The 19,373-nt window shown below is 38.0% G+C and overlaps 1 protein-coding gene across 11 annotated transcripts in view; it reads left to right on the top strand.

Annotated features, from left to right (window-relative positions):
- RPRD2 (regulation of nuclear pre-mRNA domain containing 2) overlaps positions 1-19,373 on the top strand; it is a 103,947-nt gene that overhangs the window by 59,122 nt on the left and 25,452 nt on the right. For 7 of the 11 annotated variants that reach the window (XM_040461174.1, XM_040461180.1, XM_040461173.1 and 4 more), the window contains exons 3-7: positions 9,869-9,969; positions 10,822-10,899; positions 12,436-12,488; positions 13,094-13,220; positions 16,005-16,180. In XM_040461174.1, the coding sequence (XP_040317108.1) occupies positions 9,869-9,969; positions 10,822-10,899; positions 12,436-12,488; positions 13,094-13,220; positions 16,005-16,180 (535 nt within the window). The remainder of the gene's footprint in view (positions 1-9,868; positions 9,970-10,821; positions 10,900-12,435; positions 12,489-13,093; positions 13,221-16,004; positions 16,181-19,373) is intronic. The other 4 variants (XM_040461177.1, XM_040461179.1, XM_040461184.1 and 1 more) reach the window with 1 other exon arrangement.

The raw sequence follows: 19,373 nt of genomic DNA, 5'->3' as shown, positions 1-19,373 counted from the left end.
GAGAGAGAGAGAGAGAGAGAGAGAGAGAGAGAGAGAGAGAGAGAGAGAATCCCAAGCAGGCTCCATGCTCAGCACAGAGCCCCATGCGGGCTTGATCCCACAGCCCTGGTATCATGACCTGAGCTGAAATCCAATGTTGGGCCACTCAGCCGACCGAGCCACCCAGGTGGCCCTTAAAAAATAAAATTAAATAAACAAACAAACCAATCTAGCCCCCCAAAGACTTCTTACTAAACCAGAACTAAAACCTCTGGTTTCTCCATCTTGGGTGCTGCTTTTACAATATTATAACCTGGTCTTAATTGTATATTTTCTTAACAGTTGCTACTTTTCCAATATATTTTACTTGAGGACTTCATAGTGAATAGTTTGGTTTGAAAATAACCAAAACCAGTTGTCATGTATTCAGTTACTATTTAGTGAGCACCTTGTAGGTGCCCAAGAAACAACAAATAAGTTATTATCTCTGCTGTGAAGAAGCTCTGTAGTCCAGTTGGAAAGACATACATTTATAGATATTATGATTTGACTTTTGGCTGAATGGCCAGCCATCAATTCCAAAGGATTCCTTTTTTTATAAAACAGTTACATTCTTGACAAAATATAAGCTGACCTAGCAATAATGGACATAGTAGACTATCAGAGCTGACATATGCCTATGTCAATACCATGCGATCTGGGGGTTAGACTGGGACTCTGGAGAAAAGAGATAAAGTGATTTCGAGTCCTGAACACCCCTGGCTTATGGTGTAAATTTTCTCTTGAAGAATACATTTCCTTCTTAGACCACCAGGAACCCCATAGATTAAAATCAAACAGATATGTGCTTATAATCAAAAATAACCAAACACATTGGAAGACAGACCACTGTGAAGGAGAATCAACAGCTTTAGATCCCCTTACAGTGAACTTCAGATAGAATTATCAGAAAGAATATATAAGACAACTATGTGAGAAATGTTAAAGATTAAATGGAATAAAATGAACAATGGATAAGATATGTAGATAGATTTGAAAAAGAACCAACAGGAATTCTACAAAGGAAAAAGATTAAGCTAGAAGTTAGTTCTGAAGAGGGGTGCCTGGGTGGTTTAGTTGGTTAAGTGTCTGACTTCAGCTCAGGTCATGATCTCACGGCTTGTGAGTTCGAGTCCAGTGTCAGACTCTGTGCTGACAGTTCAGAGCCTGAAACCTGCTTCGAATTCTGTGTCTCCCTCTCTCTCTGCCCCTCCCCTGCTTACACTCTGTCTCTATCCTTCAAAAATAAATAAACATTAAAAAATATTTTTAAAAAATTTAAAAAATTAGTTCTGAAGAAATTAAATGCAGCAGTTGGAGAGAGGTGGAAAAAAGATCGGAATGAGAGGCCTAATTAATATCAAATAACTTTCCAGAGGAGAGAACTTCTGAGTTCTTTTGAAGAGGTAATAGCTGAGAACTCTCTGAAAATGATGAAAAACATGAATCTGCAGTAAAGCAACATAACATACACTAAGCAGGATAAATAAAAAAGAAGTCCACACCCAGTCATTGTAATAAAATTACAAAACCAAACCAAACCAGAAAATAACCAGTGTTAGGATGGGGAAAACCTTCTATGTTTCTGGTAGGAATGTAAAATGGTGTAACTGCTATGGAAAACAGTTTGATGATTCCTTAAAAACACTAAACATAGAATTTCTGTATAAGGTAGCAGTTCTGCTTTTGGTTCTTTACTCCTCAGAAATGAAAGCAGCAACTTAAATATTTGTACATGAGGGTTCAAAACAGCTTTATTCACAATAGCCAAAAGGTAGAAGCAACCCAAGTACCAATTTTCAGAAGAATAGGTATACAAGATGTGGTTCATACATAAAGTGGAATGCCATTCAACCCTAAAAAGGAGAGAATCCTGCATGGATGAACCTTGAAGACATTATGCTAAGTGAAATAAGCCATTGACGAGGACAGGTACCGAGGTGCCTAGCTGGCCCAGTCGGTGGAGTGTGCGACTCTTGATCCTCAGGGTTGTGGGCTCCAGCCCCACATTGGGTGTAGAGATTACTTTGAAAAGAACTTAACAACAAACAAAAACAAAAGGACAAGTATTGTGTGATGACATTTGGATGAAGTAACTATAGTAGTCAAATTTACAAAGCACAGTGGTGGTTGTAGGGGACAAGGGGAGATGATGTTTGATGGGTATAGAGTTTGAGTTTTGCAAGATGAAGAGAGTTGTGGAGATTGATTGTACAACAGTGTGAATGCCCTTGACACTACTGAACTGCACACTTAAAATGGTGGAGGGCACCTGGGTGGCTCAGTTGGTTAAGCGCCTGACTTTGGCTCGGTTAAGTGTCTGACTTTGATCTTCTGTTCCCACCTCTTCTTTGCCCCTCCCCAACTTGCATGCATGCATGCATGCGCTCTCTCTCCTCTCTCTCTCAAAAATAAACAAACATTAAAAAAATTGCTAACATATCTAGAATAAGCATATCCAAATAGAGACAATAAACAGATAAGTTGTCAGGAGCTAGGGTAGGGGGTAACAGGGAGTTAATTGTTTAACAGGTACAGAGTTTCTCATTTTTTGTTTTTTGGGTTTTTTTTTCCCTTAATGTTTGTTTATTTTGAGAGAGAGAGAAAGCATGAGCAAGGGAGAGGCAGAGAGGAGAGAGAGAATCCCAGGCAGGCTCTACGCTATCAGGCTGTCAGCACAGTGCCCGAGGTCAGACTTGACTTCATGAACCACGATATCATGACCTGAGCTGAAATAAAAAGTTGGACACTAAGCACTGAGCCACCCAGGCACCTCCAGAGTTTCTGTTTAGGATAATGAAAAGTTTTGGAAATAGATAGTGCTAGTGGTTGTACAGCATTGTGAATATAATTAATGCCATTGAGTTAACACATTTAAAAAATGGTTAAAATGGCAAGCTTTATTTTACCACATAAAAAATAAAAAACAATGCTAAAGAGAAGACAGAAAGACATCCCATACACAAGACTACAATTAGATTGACCACAGACTTCTCAACAGCAACGGTGGAAGCCAGGTGGCAGTTGTGAAAAGTATTTTATAGCATTTATAAGTACAAAGCAAAACTACTTGCAAGAACCATTCAAACCTTATAAAGACAATTCCAGAGAAACAAAAGCTGAGACAATTTACCATAAGTAAACTTTTGTATCAATTTTAGTCTGAGAAGTTAGTAATAGGAGGGATAGTGAGTCATACTAGCAATAAAATATGTGAAATATTTAAAAATAGCCGTAATAGGAAATATGTTGAAACCTTTATGAATAAGTTCTTTTGGGGAATGTTGAATACAAATTCATAAATATTAATGCTTTGCTACAATGAGGAATAATGTGTTGATAATTCTTCAGTGTTACTAGAAAGTTAATCCTTTCTCCACATTAGTATCGCAGCCTAATTAATTCAAATTAAAAATACCAAAATTTCCTCTCTTTTGGAACTTAGCATTACTCTAAATTTACTCTGGAAAAATAAACAGGTGAGAATATAAGAAATGTTTTGAAATGCAGCTGTACTGAAGGAAGATAAGCTAGCTATAGCTTTGGAGATAATACAGTATAGCTGACCCTTGAATGACATGGGTTTGACCTGCTTGGGTCCACTTATACCTGGATATTTGTCAGTCAGTAAAGTAGTATAAATGTCTTTTCATTATGATTATAATAACATTTTTTTCTAGCTTTATTTTTTTTTAATTTTTTAACATTTATTTATTTTTTGAGAGACAGTGTGAGCAGGAGAGAGGCAGTCACAGATTCTGAAGCAGGCTCCAGGCTCTGAGCTGTCAGCACAGAGCCCGACTCAGGGATCAAACTCGCGAACTGTGAGATCATGACCTGAGCTGATGTCGGATGCTTAATTGACTGAGCCACCTAGGTGCCCCTCTAGCTTACTTTATTGTAATACAGTATATAATACATAGGACATACAAAATACGTTAATCAACTGTGTGTGTTATTGGTAAGGGAGCAGTAGGCTATTAGTAGTTAAATTAATGGGGAATCAGAAGTTGTGTGTGGATTTTTAACTGCAGGGATTTGAGGTCAGCACCCCTAACCTCCCCCAACTTTGTCCAAGGGTCAACTGTATAATGTAAAAATGGGTTAACAGAACAGAATTTGCAGCCTATGAAAATATTAATAATTGAATATATGCTAGAGAAGCACAGTATATCTAAGGAAAAGAGAAGTTATGATATTGGAACAATTAATGGGAGATCTGTTTAGATTAGAACTTGACTTTATATCCTATACCCAGTAGATTTTAAATGAATTATGCAAATAGGGGTGTCTGGGTGGCTCAGTCAGTTAAGTATCCGACTTCGGTTCAGGTCGTGATCTCACCATTCCCGAGTTCCATCCCTGTGTCGGGCTGTGTGCTGACAGCTCCGAGCCTGGAGCCTGTTTCAGATTCTGTGTCTCCCTCTCTCTCTCTGCCCCTTCCCCGCTCGTGCTCTGTCTCTCTCTCAAAAATAAACATTAAAAAAATTTTTTTAATAAAGTAAATTATGCAGCTATATTTTTTTATGTTAATCATTAAAGGAGAAATAAAAGAAAATAAGTTACAGTTTTTTAAGTCTCTGGTAGATTTCCTATACTTACAAAGTGGCAGTAGAGAGCACTTTTTATTTTAACAAGGCTGTGTTTTAAAATTACATGTTTTATGGAGCACCTGGGTGGCTCAGGTGGTTGAGCGTTCAACTCTTTTTTTATATATATACTTTTTTTTAATGTTTATTTTTGAGAGAGAGACACACACAGAGTGCAAGTGGGGGAGGGGCAGAGAGAGAGAGAGAGAGAGAGAGAGAGAGAGAGAGGGAGACACAGAATCCAAAACAGGCTCCAGGCTTGGAGCTGTCAGCACAGAGCCTGATGCAGGGCTTGAATTTATGAACCGTGAGATCATGACCTGAGCCGAAGTCGGAGAACGCTTAACTGACTAAGCCACCCAGGCACCCCAAACGTCCTACTCTTAATTTTGGCTCAGGTCATGCTCTTGCAGTTCATGGGTTTGAGCCCTGCATCAAGCTCCTCTCTGTTTGAGATTTTCTCTCTCTCTCTGCCCCTCCCCCCACCTCAAAATAAACTTTAAAAAAAAATTCTCTTGTAAAATGTAACTTAAAAATTAAAGTGCAGGGGCGCCTGGGTGGCTCAGTTGGTTAAGCGGCCGACTTTGGCTCAGGTCATGATCTCGTGGTCAGTGAGTTCAAGCCCTGTGTCGGGCTCTGTGCTGACAGCTCAGAGCCCGGAGCCTGTTTCAGATTCTGTGTCTCCCTCTCTCTGACCCTCCCCCGTTCATGCTCTGTCTCTCTCTGTCTCAAAAATAAATAAACATTGGGGCGCCTAGGTGGCTCAGTCGGTTAAGCGGCCGACCTCGGCTCAGGTCATGATCTCGCGGTCCGTGAGTTTGAGCCCCGTGTCAGGCTCTGTGCTGGCAGCTCAGAGCCTGGAGCCTGTTTCAGATTCTGTGTCTCCCTCTCTCTGACCCTCCCCCATTCATGCTCTGTCTCTCTGTCTCAAAAATAAATAAACATTAAAAAAAAAAATAAATAAATAAACATTAAAAAAAAATTTTTTTAAATTAAAGTGCAGAATGGGCAAAGGTATTTGTAATGTTGGCAAAATAATTAATATTTTATATATAAACTTAATCCTTAGATAAACACTAAAATGCTAGTGAGCAGATAGGCACAGTTCACAAGAGAAAATATTACCTCATTCCATTGATCAGTTTTAGTGTTATTAAAGGTGGGGTATCCAGACATTTGTGTATGTCCTGATAGGATACAGTATAGAGTATATAGTATCATTAGTTAAGTATTCACTCTCCCAATTTAAGCATGTATGTAATGCAAATAATTTTCATCTAGAAGAAATTCAGGCAGTGGAACAAGTTAAATGACACCAACAGAAGCAAATAAATAAAGCTAGAGTGTGGAATGTTCTGCGGGAGAGCTGACCCCTCAACTGCAGCATTAGTAAATGGCATGGGAAAAATACTGAGAACAATGTAATCTAATTGCTCTTGATTAAAAAAGATTTAAGAGACATAACCAAATGCAATGTGTTGACCTTCTTTGAATCCCAATTCAAACAAACCAACCATAAGTGGACATTTTTTAAACATTCAAGGAAATTTGATTATAGAACAAATGAAGATGGTGCCAGTGAATTATTGTTAATTTTATTAGGTATGGTAGTAGCACTGTTGTTGTATAACCAACTGTTAGAATTTTTTTAGAGTAGGGGCAAAATGACATGATAGCTGGGATTTGCTTTAAAATACAGTAAAACCTTGGGGCACCTGGGTGGCTCAGTCGGTTAAGTGTCCGACTTCGGCTCAGGTCATGATCTCATGATCCTTGAGTTCGAGCCCCACGTCGGGCTCTGTGCTGACAGCTCACAGCCTGGAGCCTGCTTCAGATTCTGTGTCTCCCTCTCTCTCTGACCCTCCCCCATTCATACTCTGTCTCTCTCTGTCTCAAAAATAAATAAACATTAAAAAAAATTTTTTTTTAAATAAAATAAAATACAGTAAAACCTTGAATGTAACTTGTATTGTGACTGTTCCTCAAAGTGAGCAAACATTTCTAACAAATTTTAACTTGATAAATGAGTGATGTCTCACAGTATGCCAAATGTCACATGATCACAACTGACCCGATGGTTCTTGAAATTCACTTTGATATATGAGTGCTTTGGTTTACAAGCATGTTTCTAGAACGAACTGTGCTCACAAACCAAAGTTTTACTGTAGTGCAACAAAGTGGCACCTGCCTGGCTTAGTTGGTGGAGCATGTGACTCTTGATCTTGGGGTTACAAGTTCAAGCCCAACATTGGGTGTAGAGATTACTTAAAAATAAAATCTGGGGTGCTTGGGTGGCTCAATTAAGCCTCTGACTCTTGATTTCAGCTCAGGTCACGATCTCACGGTTAGTCACATCGAGCCCTGCATCTGGCTCCATGCTGAGCGTGGAGCCTGCTTAAGATTCTCTCTCTCCCTCTTCCCCTCTCTCCCGCTCATGCATGCTCTCTCTCTTTCTCTAAAATAAAAAATAAATAAGCCTTCAGTTTGGGGCACGTGGGTGGCTCAGTCGGTTAAGCATCCAACTTCAGCTCAGGTCATGATTTCACAGTTCGTGGATTCAAGCACCACGTTGGGCTCTGTGCTGTCAGCTCAGAGCCTGGAGCTTGCTTTGGATTGTGTCTCACTCTTTCCTCTCTCTGCCCCTCCCCCGCTTGTATTCGCTTGCTCTCTCTCAAAAATAAATAAACTAAAAAATAAATCTTCAGTGTAAAAAAACGAAAAGGAAAAAATACTGTAACAAAGAAAAGATAGATGAAAATGTGGCAAAATCTTGAAAATTTTTTAGGTCTGGGGTGATTCTACTTCTAAGTATAATGACATTTTTGAGAGTAAAAATTTTTTAAGAGGGTAAAATGGTTAAATTGAGATTATGAATACAAATTGAAGTGAGACCAACCATTGCTGCAGAAGTTTGGTGAACAGTATATTTACACTGGTGGTTGGAGTATAACCCTCTTAGAAAAAAACATTTTGGCATTATTAAGGAGAAAGACTTTGATCAAAAAATACTTATTGCAGTATTAATTATAGTAACAAATCTAGAAATAACCCTAAGTGTACATAACAGTAGGCAGGTGATAAATTTTGGATGATAGAGTATTGTCATTATAAAAGTAATTTTTAGGGATGCAAGCGTGGCTCAATCGGTTGAGTGTCCAACTTCATCTCAGGTTATGATCTCACAGTCCATGGGTTCGGTTCAATCCTTGCGTTGGGCTCTATGCTGACAGCTCAGAGCCTGGAACCTGCTACACATTCTGTGTCTCCCTCTATCTCTGCCCCTCCTCTGCTCACACTCTGTCTCTCTTTTTCTCTTTCAAAAATAAATAAACATAAAAAACTTAAAAGTAATTTTTAATAAGGAATTGATTGGAACATTGGGAAATGCTTGTTTCATTAAATGAAAAGAATAGAATACAGTTATGGACACACACATACATAATATAAAATTGGTTTCATATACAATAGTAGCATCCATAGTGGAAGAAAAGACTTAAAGGTAGAATACTGAAGTTGGTAGACTGTAAATCTCCATTTGGTGAAAATCAGTCAAGTTTTTCTTTATATTTTCCCATAATTATTTCGTGTTATGTATACACATAATATGTATAGTATAATGTGTATATATTATATATAGTATTTATATTATAGTGATTATAATATATAACATACTTATATATACTATATACTACTATAATATTACTGTATGAATACTATATATACTATTATATGTAAAAAAAAAAAATATATATATATATATAAATGTATATGAGAGGAAGATTACCAGCATAAAAAACAAGAAATGAGAATAGAGTGCCTTGGTTCATAAATCCGTAGAAAATATCTGTAGAAGTTTAATACAATTTTCTCTTTCCTATACATGCTGTTATTTGGTTAAAAAGTCTTTTGTGGTACATGATGTTACAGATTTATAGAGTCTCCTGCTTGAAAGGAGCCATAAAACCAGTATCACTCAGTTTTTTATCTTCAGTCTCCATATGGGTTGGTGGACTCACCTGGGAAGAGATTAAGTTCCCATTTTGTATTCTTGTTTTGTTTTGTTTTGTTTTGTTTTGTTTTGTTTTGTTTCTTTTGCATTGTTTTTCTTCTACAGTTTCAGGTAAGACATGATTTTAATTTTTGCTTCCTAGTAATCAAATACTTCTACTTTAACAATATTCCTCCTTAAAGTATGATGACCAGCTGATGCAGAACTCCCATCTGTAAAGCAAACAGAGAAGTGATAACCCTCCCCTCCCTCATTCTAGATATGTTTTCTTACAGTATTAGGGGATAGCCTTCTGAAAAACTTGTTACAGTACATGATTGATTCATGATTATTTCCAACTGTACCTTTAAGAAAAAGCACACTTTATAGCATTGCCAAACACTGTACTCTCATTCTGTACTAGTATAGTTGGTTTGGGGGCCAGATGCTTCTATATTAGATTTCATTTTATTAAATTCACCTGCTCTTTTGGAATGCCAGTTGCATCAGTGAGCATGTGGACCAGCCCTCATAACTTCGTATCCGTCAGAAGGCGTAGCGCACTGTCCATAACCTCATAAACGTCATTGATAAAAAGTGTTAAATAAGAATGTTTATGATCTTAATGTGTCAACTGTGCTTCAATTTTTAAAAATTTAAATAAAAATTAAAATGAAAAATTTTTAAGAGTAAAGATTTTTTTTAAATATGAAATTTATTGTCAAATTGGTGTCCATACAACACCCAGTGCTCATTGCAACAGGTGCCCTCCTCAGTACCCATCACCCACCCTCCCCTCCCTCCCACCCCCCATCAACCCTCAGTTTGTTTTCAGTTTTTAAGAGTCTCTTATGGTTTGGCAAAAGAGTGAAGATTTTAGCTTACTAGACACTGTAGGGAAAAAAATTTATTTATTTATTTATTTATTTATTTATTTATTTATTTATTTATTTATTTTATTTAGAGAGCATGCAAGCGAGGGGGGGTGGGGAGCGAGGGAGGAAGGGAGGGAGAGAGGAGAGAGAGAGAAAATATCTTAAATAGGCTCCATGCTCAGTGTGGAGCTGAACGTAGGGCTTGATCCCACAACCCTGGGATCACAACCCGAGCTGAAGTCAAGAGTCAGACACTCAACTGACTGAGCCACCCAGGCACCCTGAAAAAAAAAATATCTTAAACATCAGAAGACATTTGGAAAATAATTTTGTTTCAGATTTCTAGTTTGAGATATAAATTCACATTTTTATATGTCTGTGTCACTTTTTCTTCTCAGGGATCCATCTGTCTCTAAGTCTATAGAACGAATCTTCAAAATCTGGGAAGATAGAAATGTGTACCCAGAAGAAATGATAATGGCACTGAGAGAAGCTTTGAGTAAGTGTATTTTCTCTCCTAAAAAAAAAAAAAAAAAAAAAATCATTGAGTCTTTAAAATTATATACATTTTATAGATGTAGGCCTGTTGCATAACAATGAAAAATAAAGTTTTGAATTGGGCCCCATTTATTTAAAATTAAATACTTAACAAAAATCTGTTTGAATTAAAATTTAGAATTGGTTTGGGAAGGGTTAGATTTTGTATTGACTAGAGAAAGTCATGCATATTAAGTGATGATGGCTGATTATTTTCCTACACTTACTTTACATTGAGCATTTTTAACTATTCGTGTTTTAACAATTACTGCCCTGTCCATTTACTGTTGGAGGATTTTTTTTGATGGGGTTTCAGTTTCCAGTAAGCTATTTGATATTAAGCATATATATTAAGCATTCTTTAGTCTCTGTTTTGGTTTAGATTTGCAATAAATTGTGTATTTTTAAGAAGTTATTTACTTCCGATGTATTAGGTGTATTTACTTGAGTCATTAAATGGAAGTTGGTGATATCTGACACCTTGACATTATTTGATTAGAAATTTGCTTTAAAAATAGTATCTTCTAAGAAGCTGTTAAATTCTTCATTTGAATGTGGTAACTAGTATTTTTAAGCTTCCTGCCCTATTCTCAAAAATCAGTGATTTTATTGATGATAGAAATCATGTTTATTTGACAGCTTCTTAGATCTGGTGGGTGTTTTTATTTTTTTTATAAAAATGAAAGGAAAAGAAAGAAAGAAACAACACACAGTCTCGGATTGCCTTTTTTCAATGCTACAACTTTGACACTGAAGTGGACAGACAGAACAGCTTCCCATAATGCCAGATTGCAAAAACTGAAATGTTTTCCAGGTACCACTTTCAAAACTCAGAAGCAGCTGAAAGAAAATCTGAACAAACAACCGAATAAGCAGTGGAAGAAATCACAAAGTAAGGAACAAAATCTCAACTAATATAAAATTACCTCCTCTTTTTGGAGCAGAAGAAAATGTAGACCATTTGACATCGTACCTGGCATAAACCATGGGGAAGCCTGTGTTTTCCAGGCCTGGGAGAGTGACCCAGTGACATATACTAAACAAGCCATCATGGAGTTACTTCTTTAAAAAAACAAAAACAAAAAAAAACCCTACTTTTAAACAAAGGAAATGCAGAAAAAGGGTTTAAATGAGTGAAGATTCAAGAGTAGTTGGGGGAGTGAAAGAAGAAAAATGCTTGATAGTGCCCAGGCTAACTCTCAGACTGAAAGATATATGAAGGTAGAGGCAGCTGGCATTAAACAACAGAGCTGAAGAGGAGACTAGGCATTAAGAAGCATTTATGTGGGAGCCATGAAATCCTTCAGATTTGGGGACACTCTACCAGATTAGACATGGGCCTCAAATCCTGGCCAGAAGCCCACTCTCTAACAGGAGCTCTTGCTATGTTTCTCATGTTTACCCAGCATGAGATCAAGGGAGTGGAATACTGCATGTGATAGGCTGCTGTGGGCCAAACTGAGGAATATTGAGAAGGACTTGGTGTGGAGGGAACGAGGTAGAAGACAGTGAGAATTGGGAGGTAAAACAAGACACTTGGGATGGTTTCACTCCAGCAAGTATATGATATTCATCATGATTAAGGGAGTCCTGACATCCTTTTGCTCATAAGTTGCATGCTTAGGAAGAGCGAGAGTCATCATTTCAGCCCAAGTTGAACCACAGTGGTAATGTGCTTAGAACTCTCCCTGCCTGTTTTTGCTGTGAATTGAGTCAGCAGAAAAAGAAATCCAAAGCTTAAATCGTAGGAATAGAGTTGATGTTTGTAAGCAATTTTCTTCAGCCAGTGTTCAGGATTAATTGGATGTCCCGCTCCTGAACACTCTTAATTTGAGGTACTGAGATCCTCTTATACTCAGACTAGGAAACAAGGTACTTCATGTATCTCAGAATCTCCAAATCCATAATTCTAGGACTTTGTGATTTAAAGGGTCTGTTGGAGGTAAGTAGGTTAGATGTATCTAAATAGTATATTTTTAGGGGCGCCTGGGTGGCTGAGTGGGTTGAGTGTCCGACTTCAGCTCAGGTCATGATCTCGCGGTTCATGAGTTCAAGCCCTGCATCAAGCTCACTGCTGTCAACACAGAGCCTGCTTTGGATCCTCTGCCCCACCCCGCCCCTCATCCCCCCCTCCCCTGCTTGTGTTCATTCTCTCAAAAATAAACATTTTTAAATTAAATAAATAAAGAGTACACTTTTATATTGGTCATGCGTGGAAGTGTTGAAATTTCTTATCTGAGGAATATGAATATTCAAGGAATATGAAATATTACAGAAATACTTATTCTAGGAATTATATTATTACTTAAATGTGCATATTTGATATATGTTCATAAATACACCCTTAATTATAGACCTGAAAAACTTCCTTACTATTTGTCAACTTTTTGTGTCTGTATTCTTAATGACCTTTTATTTAATTCAACAGCATCCACGAATCCAAAAGCTGCTCTCAAGTCTAAGATAGTTGCCGAATTTCGAGTAAGTTAAAGAATGCATTTAACATGCCAAAGCTTTATTCACCCGTTTTGTTATAGTTCCCTATATAGTCCAGTAAAATTTATTTTTATTCAATTGTACATCAGTTATATTTTAAACAAGTTTGAACTGTTCTGAAGCAATCTAGATTGGGATTATATTACATAGAGTTTTATATGTTGCCTTAATGGAAAAATTAACCTTCTTCCAGAATATCTATGACCAGCCAGGTTCTATTACCAGCCGAGGCCCCTGACAAGGGATTCATCCTTTGGTGAAGTGCTACTAAATTAGAACTTGCTTAGAGTTAATATAACACTATGTGTATCTCATTAAAATTTAAGGAAGATATAAATGGACCTTTGTCTTAGCCTTAACTTCGTATGCATCAATTAGCTTTGAATAATCAAGGATAGGATCTTTTAAAGTATATAACTAAAAATACAGTTTTGGTATGAAAATTGGTATTAATATCTCTGATTATGAGGAAGTGCAAAGAGCCTCTTTCCTCTTGGTTTTGTTAGGTTTTAGACATGTTTTGTGTTAATGGGAATAGATAGAGTAAATGAATGATTTCATAAATGAATATGACTCTGGTCTGTGTTCAGTCCCAGGCCCTCATTGAAGAGCTGTTACTGTACAAGCGCTCAGAGGATCAGATAGAGTTGAAGGAAAAACAGCTGTCGACTATGAGGGTGGATGTGTGCAGCACAGAAACTCTCAAGTGTTTAAAAGGTAATACTTACATCTTTTTAAATAGAATACCTTAGATTTTGTTCCCAGGTCTGTAATTTTTCAATGATTAGACTGGCTTCTCCCCTAAAGAGAACCTTAGATTTTGGAGACCAGTTGTGGCACTTCTGGTTTTCCAGGTAGTGATTTCATGCATATGAATTTCATAAGTAAAGTCCTGTCTTTCACATTGCATACCTTACACTTAGCCAGTGTTATATTTTAATTGTATCTCAATAAAGCAGGGGAAAAAAGAAATCTAAAAAAAATCATAAAACAATTCTTTCCCTTTCCTTACTTCTAGTGCTTTCTTGCTGTGTTAGGTTATATATAGACAAATGTATTTCACATGTGTGATAATGTGGCTTGGGTATGTTCTTTATTTTTTATTTTTTAAAGTTTATCTATTGCAGAGAGCGAGCATGAGCTGGGGAGAGGGACAGAGGGAAGGAGGGAGAGAATCTTCTTAATTTTTCTTTTTTAACGTTTATTCATTTTTCGATAGAGACATAGCATGAGTGGGGGAAGGGCAGAGAGCGAGGAAGACACAGAATCCGAAGCAGGCTCCAGGCTCTGAACGGACCTCACAGAGTCCGACGAGGGGCTTGAACTTACGGACTGTTAGATCATGACCTGAGCTGAAGTCGAACACTTAACCGACTGAGCCACCCAGGCACCCCAGGGAGGGAGAGAATTTTGAGCAGGCTTCACGTTCAGCACAGAGCCCGACACGGGATTTGATACTACAACCTTGGGATCATGACCTGAGCCAAACTCAAGAGTCAGATGCTCAGTTGACTGAGCCACCCAGGTACCCCTGGGTATGTTCTTTAGTAAGGTCAGTGTAGTGCCCCATAACATCTAGTTAGTTGGTCTCTTTTCCTTGGGTTGTAAATTATAAATAATAAATTAATAATGTACTAGAGGATTGCGTGGTGTCTCAGTCAGTTAAGTGTCTGAATTTGGTTCAGGTCATGATCTCATGGTTCGTGAGTTCAAACCCCCACATCAGGCTCTGAGCTGACAGCACGGAGCCTGCTTGGGATTTTCTCTTTCTCCCTCTCTCTCTGCCCCTTCCCAACTCACACTTTCTCTCTCTCTCAAAATAAACAAACTTAAAAAAAAAAGTGTTAGAATGTAAATTTCGTGAAGGTAGAAATTATCCTTATTTGTTCATGCAGTATCCTAGTACCTAGAGTAATGCCTGCTACATAATAGGCATTTGATAAATTTTTTTTTTTTTTAATTTTTTTTTCAACGTTTATTTATTTTTGGGACAGAGAGAGACAGAGCATGAACGGGGGAGGGGCAGAGAGAGAGGGGAGACACAGAATCGGAAACAGGCTCCAGGCTCTGAGCCATCAGCCCAGAGCCCGACGCGGGGCTTGAACTCACGGACCGTGAGATCTTGACCTGGCTGAAGTCGGACGCTTAACCGACTGCGCCACCCAGGCGCCCCTGATAAATATTTTTGAAATCATGAATAAATGGCTGCCAACTATTCATTTTGGCACCTGTTTTGTTCTTGAACCATACTTTAAAAACTTTTTTTTTTTTAACATTTATTTAGTTTTGAGAGACAGAGCACAAGTGGGGGAGGGGCGGAGGGAGAGGGAGACACAGAATCCGAAGCAGGCTCCAGGCTCTGAGCTGTCAGCACAGAGCCTGACATGGGGCTTGAACTCACTAACTAACCATGAGATTGTGATGTGAGCTGAAGGTGGACGCTTAACTGACTGAGCCACACAGGCACCCCTTTGCACCATACTTTAAATCTAACAGTCGTTACCTAATTTAATACTCACAACAACCCAGAAGCATACTAAAAACTTCCATTTTGTACACGAGAAATCTGAGGCTTCAGGTTATAACTGAACACTGATTATAACTTGCACAAGTTATACAGCTGATAAAAAGCAAAGTCAAAATTTGTACCCACATCTGAAGCCATGTTCTGGTAGTCACTGGGAAAGATGGGGATAGTTAGGAGAGTAAGTAACATTTTGTACTGTCACTATTATTGAAAAAACAATTCGTGATTTGTACTCTGCTGATAACAAATTATCAGGGATCTTCAGGTAAGAAGGAAGAATTTTTACTGTGATATATCTTCAGTCTTCATCTTTACTTTTCTGAACCTCCATTTTCTCACATTCCATAGTGAATCTAAGTGAAGAACAGAATCGAGCCTCATCCTGATACTCCTAATTAGCAGCTCAGCATCCAATTTTTGAAGAAAAACAGTCAACACACTTCGTTTTAGCTGAACTTTCTTTTTTTCACCTTAATTACAGGAGCCTTCATGATACACTCTTGGCTGCACTCTAGCAGGTTCACATGAATTGTTTTAATAATATGTTTTGGGGCGCCTGGGTGGCGCAGTCGGTTAAGCGTCCGACTTCAGCCAGGTCACAATCTCGCGGTCCGTGAGCCCCGCGTCGGGCTCTGGGCTGATGGCTCAGAGCCTGGAGCCTGTTTCCGATTCTGTGTCTCCCTCTCTCTCTGCCCCTCCCCCGTTCATGCTCTGTCTCTCTCTGTCCCAAAAATAAAAAACGTTGAAAAAAAAAAAATTAAAAAAAAAAAAATTAAAAAAAAAAAAATAATATGTTTTGTGGGTTTGGTGATTTGGAGAAGCTCCTTTAAGGTGAAACTGAGACTAAGAATATTGCATACTAACACAGCAAGAAGAGGTTCACAAGTTATGTAAAGAGGGGTTTTCTTCAAAAGATTAAATTTTTTTACGTTTTCTGTTTTATCCTGTAATGAATACTTCCTCTGTTATTTTAGATAAGACAGGGGGAAAGAAGTTCTCCAAAGAATTTGAAGAGGCAAGTTCCAAGCTCGAGGAATTTGTGAATGGTCTAGATAAGCAGGTGAAAAATGGGCCCTCACTAACAGAAGCACTGGAAAATGCTGGAATTTTCTATGAAGCACAGTACAAAGAAGTAAAAGTGGTGGCCAATGTAAGTAATAATTAAAGCTAACATGTATCAATTGCTTACTATAAATCAGCGACTGTTAACTATAAGGGTTCTCTAACGCCAGGGGTAAACATTATTTCCTCCAGTTCATGAATGAAGAAGTTACTTTTAAAGAAGAAGAGTGACCCTTGTACAAAGTGATAGAGCCAGCAAGTGGAAGTGTCTAAATTAAGACCTGGTTCTTTCTGACACTAAAGTTCACAGATACCCTGCCCTGACCATTGAGCTTTGCTATGAAGCCTTATGTTTTAGCATTTCAAAGGGCATGTGCCAAGCTACTGTTTCAGGATATAGAATTGGGCAGAAGTATATACACTTTCTTGTTTCACCACAAAACTGGATGGAGACATTCTGTTACTAGTGACCTCTGAAAGAACCTATCTGTTTTATACTTATTTTTTTTAAATAGTTTTAATTGATATATATGGTTATAAAAGCATACAGTAGAGTAGATCCCACCAGTCCCACTTACTAGAAGCAATCCCTTTTATCTCATTAGCTAATATTCTTTGACATTTACCTTCATATTTCTGAATAATATGCCTATATTGTTCTTTCTTGAGTTATCCTATTTAAGAAATATCTGTTAACTTCTTGGTATGACAAATGAGGCTTTCACTTATATGCCCCTTCCTCCTTCTCCCAACATTATAGAACCCTTATATTTAATTTTTTATTTTTTATTTATTTTTATTTTTTAATTTACATCCCAGTTAGCATAGAGTACAATAATGATTTCAGGAGTAGATTCCAGTGATTCATCCTCTATGTGTAACACCCAGTGCTCATCCCAATAAATATCTTCCTTAATGCCCCTTACCCATTTAGCCCATCCACCCATCCACAACCCCTCCAGCAACCCTGTTTGTTCTCCATATTTATGAGTCTCTTATGTTTTGTCCCCCTCCCTTGTTGATACAATTTTTGCTTCCCTTCCCTTATGTTCATCTGTTTTGAATCTTAAATTTCACATACAAGTGAAGTCATATGATATTTGTCTTTCTCTGACTGACTGATTTCGCTTAGCATCATATCCTCTAGTTCCATCCTTGTAGTTGGCAATGGCAAGATTTCATTCTTTGTGATTGCCGAGTATGGGGCGCCTGGATGGCTCAGTCGGTTGAGTGTCCGACTTCGGCTCAGGTCATGATCTCACAGCTCGTGAGTTCGAGCCCCTCGTCAGGCTCTGAGCTGTCAGCACAGAGCCTGGAGCCTGCTTCAGATTCTGTGTCTCCCTCTCTCTCTGCCCCTAACCCACTCGCTTCCGTCTCTGTCTCTCTCAAAAATAAATACACATTTAAAAAAAAATTTTTTTTAGAAAGATTTCATTCTTTATGATTGCCGAGTTAATACTCCATTGTATATATATACCACATCTTCTTTATCCATTCATCCATTGATGGACATTTGGGCTCTTTCCACACTTGGGCTATTGTCCATAGCGCTGCTGTAAACATTGGGGTGCATGTGCCCCTTCAAAACAGCACACCTGTATCTCTTGGATAAATACCTAGTAGTGCAATTGCTGGGTCATAGGGTAGTTCTGTTTTTAATTTTTTGAGAAACCTCCATACTGTTTTCCAGAGTGGCTGCACCAGTTTGCATTCCCAGCAGCAGTGCAGAAGAGATCCTCTTTCTCTGCATCCTCGCCAACATCTGTTGTTGCCTGAGTGGTTGATTTTAGTATAGAACTCTTTTAAATCTGTTGATTACCTTCATAAATGGTAGTACTATATTTAATGTTTTTGACCACTAACTCTAGAGTCTCCACTTTGAAAATGCGGTAATTATTCCCTCTCCTTTCCCATTAGTTTTCATCCTTGCCTTCAGTTTTCCAACTTCGGTAAACTTTAGTTTTACACTGTCAACATTGGTAATATTTACATTTCACTCTGTAATCATAATTGTTACTTCCTTGCTCTAAGGGCTGAAAATTAATATACAAACAAAGCTTAACAGTACAACTGTGTAAACATTGTTCACCGTTAAGGTCTTGTGGTAGCTATGGTTATATTAGAGATTTTTAATTTTTTCCTAGGATTTTTTTTTTTTTGCATTGTTTGCCTTCTCATAGCCTTTTTTTCTGTCTTTCTCTAAATTCTCTATCTCATCAAATATTCTCAATTCACATTTTCCTCCAGAAACTTCCCTACCTGAACTTCTGTTCTCCTGCTCCAGTTTTAAGTGGCTAGATGTCATGCTAGGACTACTCTCTAACTGATACTCTTATATTTTAGCAGTTTATATTATAGATTTATAATATATAGATTATATATTTAGCACTTTATTTTACAGATTCCATGTCTTTTTTTTTTTAATGTTTATTTTTGAGAGAGAGAGAGTGAGAGTGCGAGCAGGGGAAGGACAGAGACAGAGGGAGACACAGAATCTGAAGCAGGCTCCAGGCTCCCAGCTGTCAGCACAGAGCCTGACGCAGGGCTTGAACTCACGAACTGTGAGATCATGAACTGTGAGATCATCACCTGAGCCGAAGTCAGGCCAACTAAGCCACCCAAGTGTCCCTTCATATCTTTCTTTTTGGTTTTCTGTCCTGTTTTGGTAGAGCACACTCTCAGTTCATTTCCCTAAAAGGAGGCTTGTGAGAGATAAATTTTTCTGAGTCCTTAGATCTCAAAATGCCTTTATTCTGTTTTCACATTATTAGTTTGGGTGGTATTCATACCCTTTGTAGGGGACTATTTTTTCCTGTCTGGAAGCTTTCAGGGACTCTATCCATAGTGTCCTGAAACATTTACAATGATTTATATATATATGAGGTTTTGTTTTTCATTCATTATGGGTTGTTTGAAGGGTTCTTTTAGTCTAAAGATGGGTGTTCTTCATTTGTGGGATAATTTCTTTCTCTTGTATGTTCTCATGTTTTCTCAACCTTGATCTTTTTGTTCTGCTTTCTGGAAGATCTTAAGGTGTTTCCTCTCTAGCTATCTTGGCCTTTCTCTTTTATGATCTTAGCTTTTATCAAAAATCAGATAATATCTCTGTCCACTTATATTTAAGAATGAGGTATTAAAGGGGCTCCTGGGTGGCTCAGTTGGTTAAGCATCCGACTCTTGGTTTCAGCTCAGGTCATGATCTCACAGTTCGTGAGATCGAGCCCCTCATTGGGCTTTATGCTGACAGTGCAAAGCCTGCTTGAGATCTTCTTTCTCCTTCT

This window comes from Herpailurus yagouaroundi, unplaced genomic scaffold, assembly GCF_014898765.1.
Source record: "Herpailurus yagouaroundi ecotype Mexico unplaced genomic scaffold, PumYag 254, whole genome shotgun sequence".
Lineage (NCBI taxonomy): Eukaryota > Metazoa > Chordata > Mammalia > Carnivora > Felidae > Herpailurus > Herpailurus yagouaroundi.
This window is presented reverse-complemented; position numbering and strand designations above follow the sequence as displayed.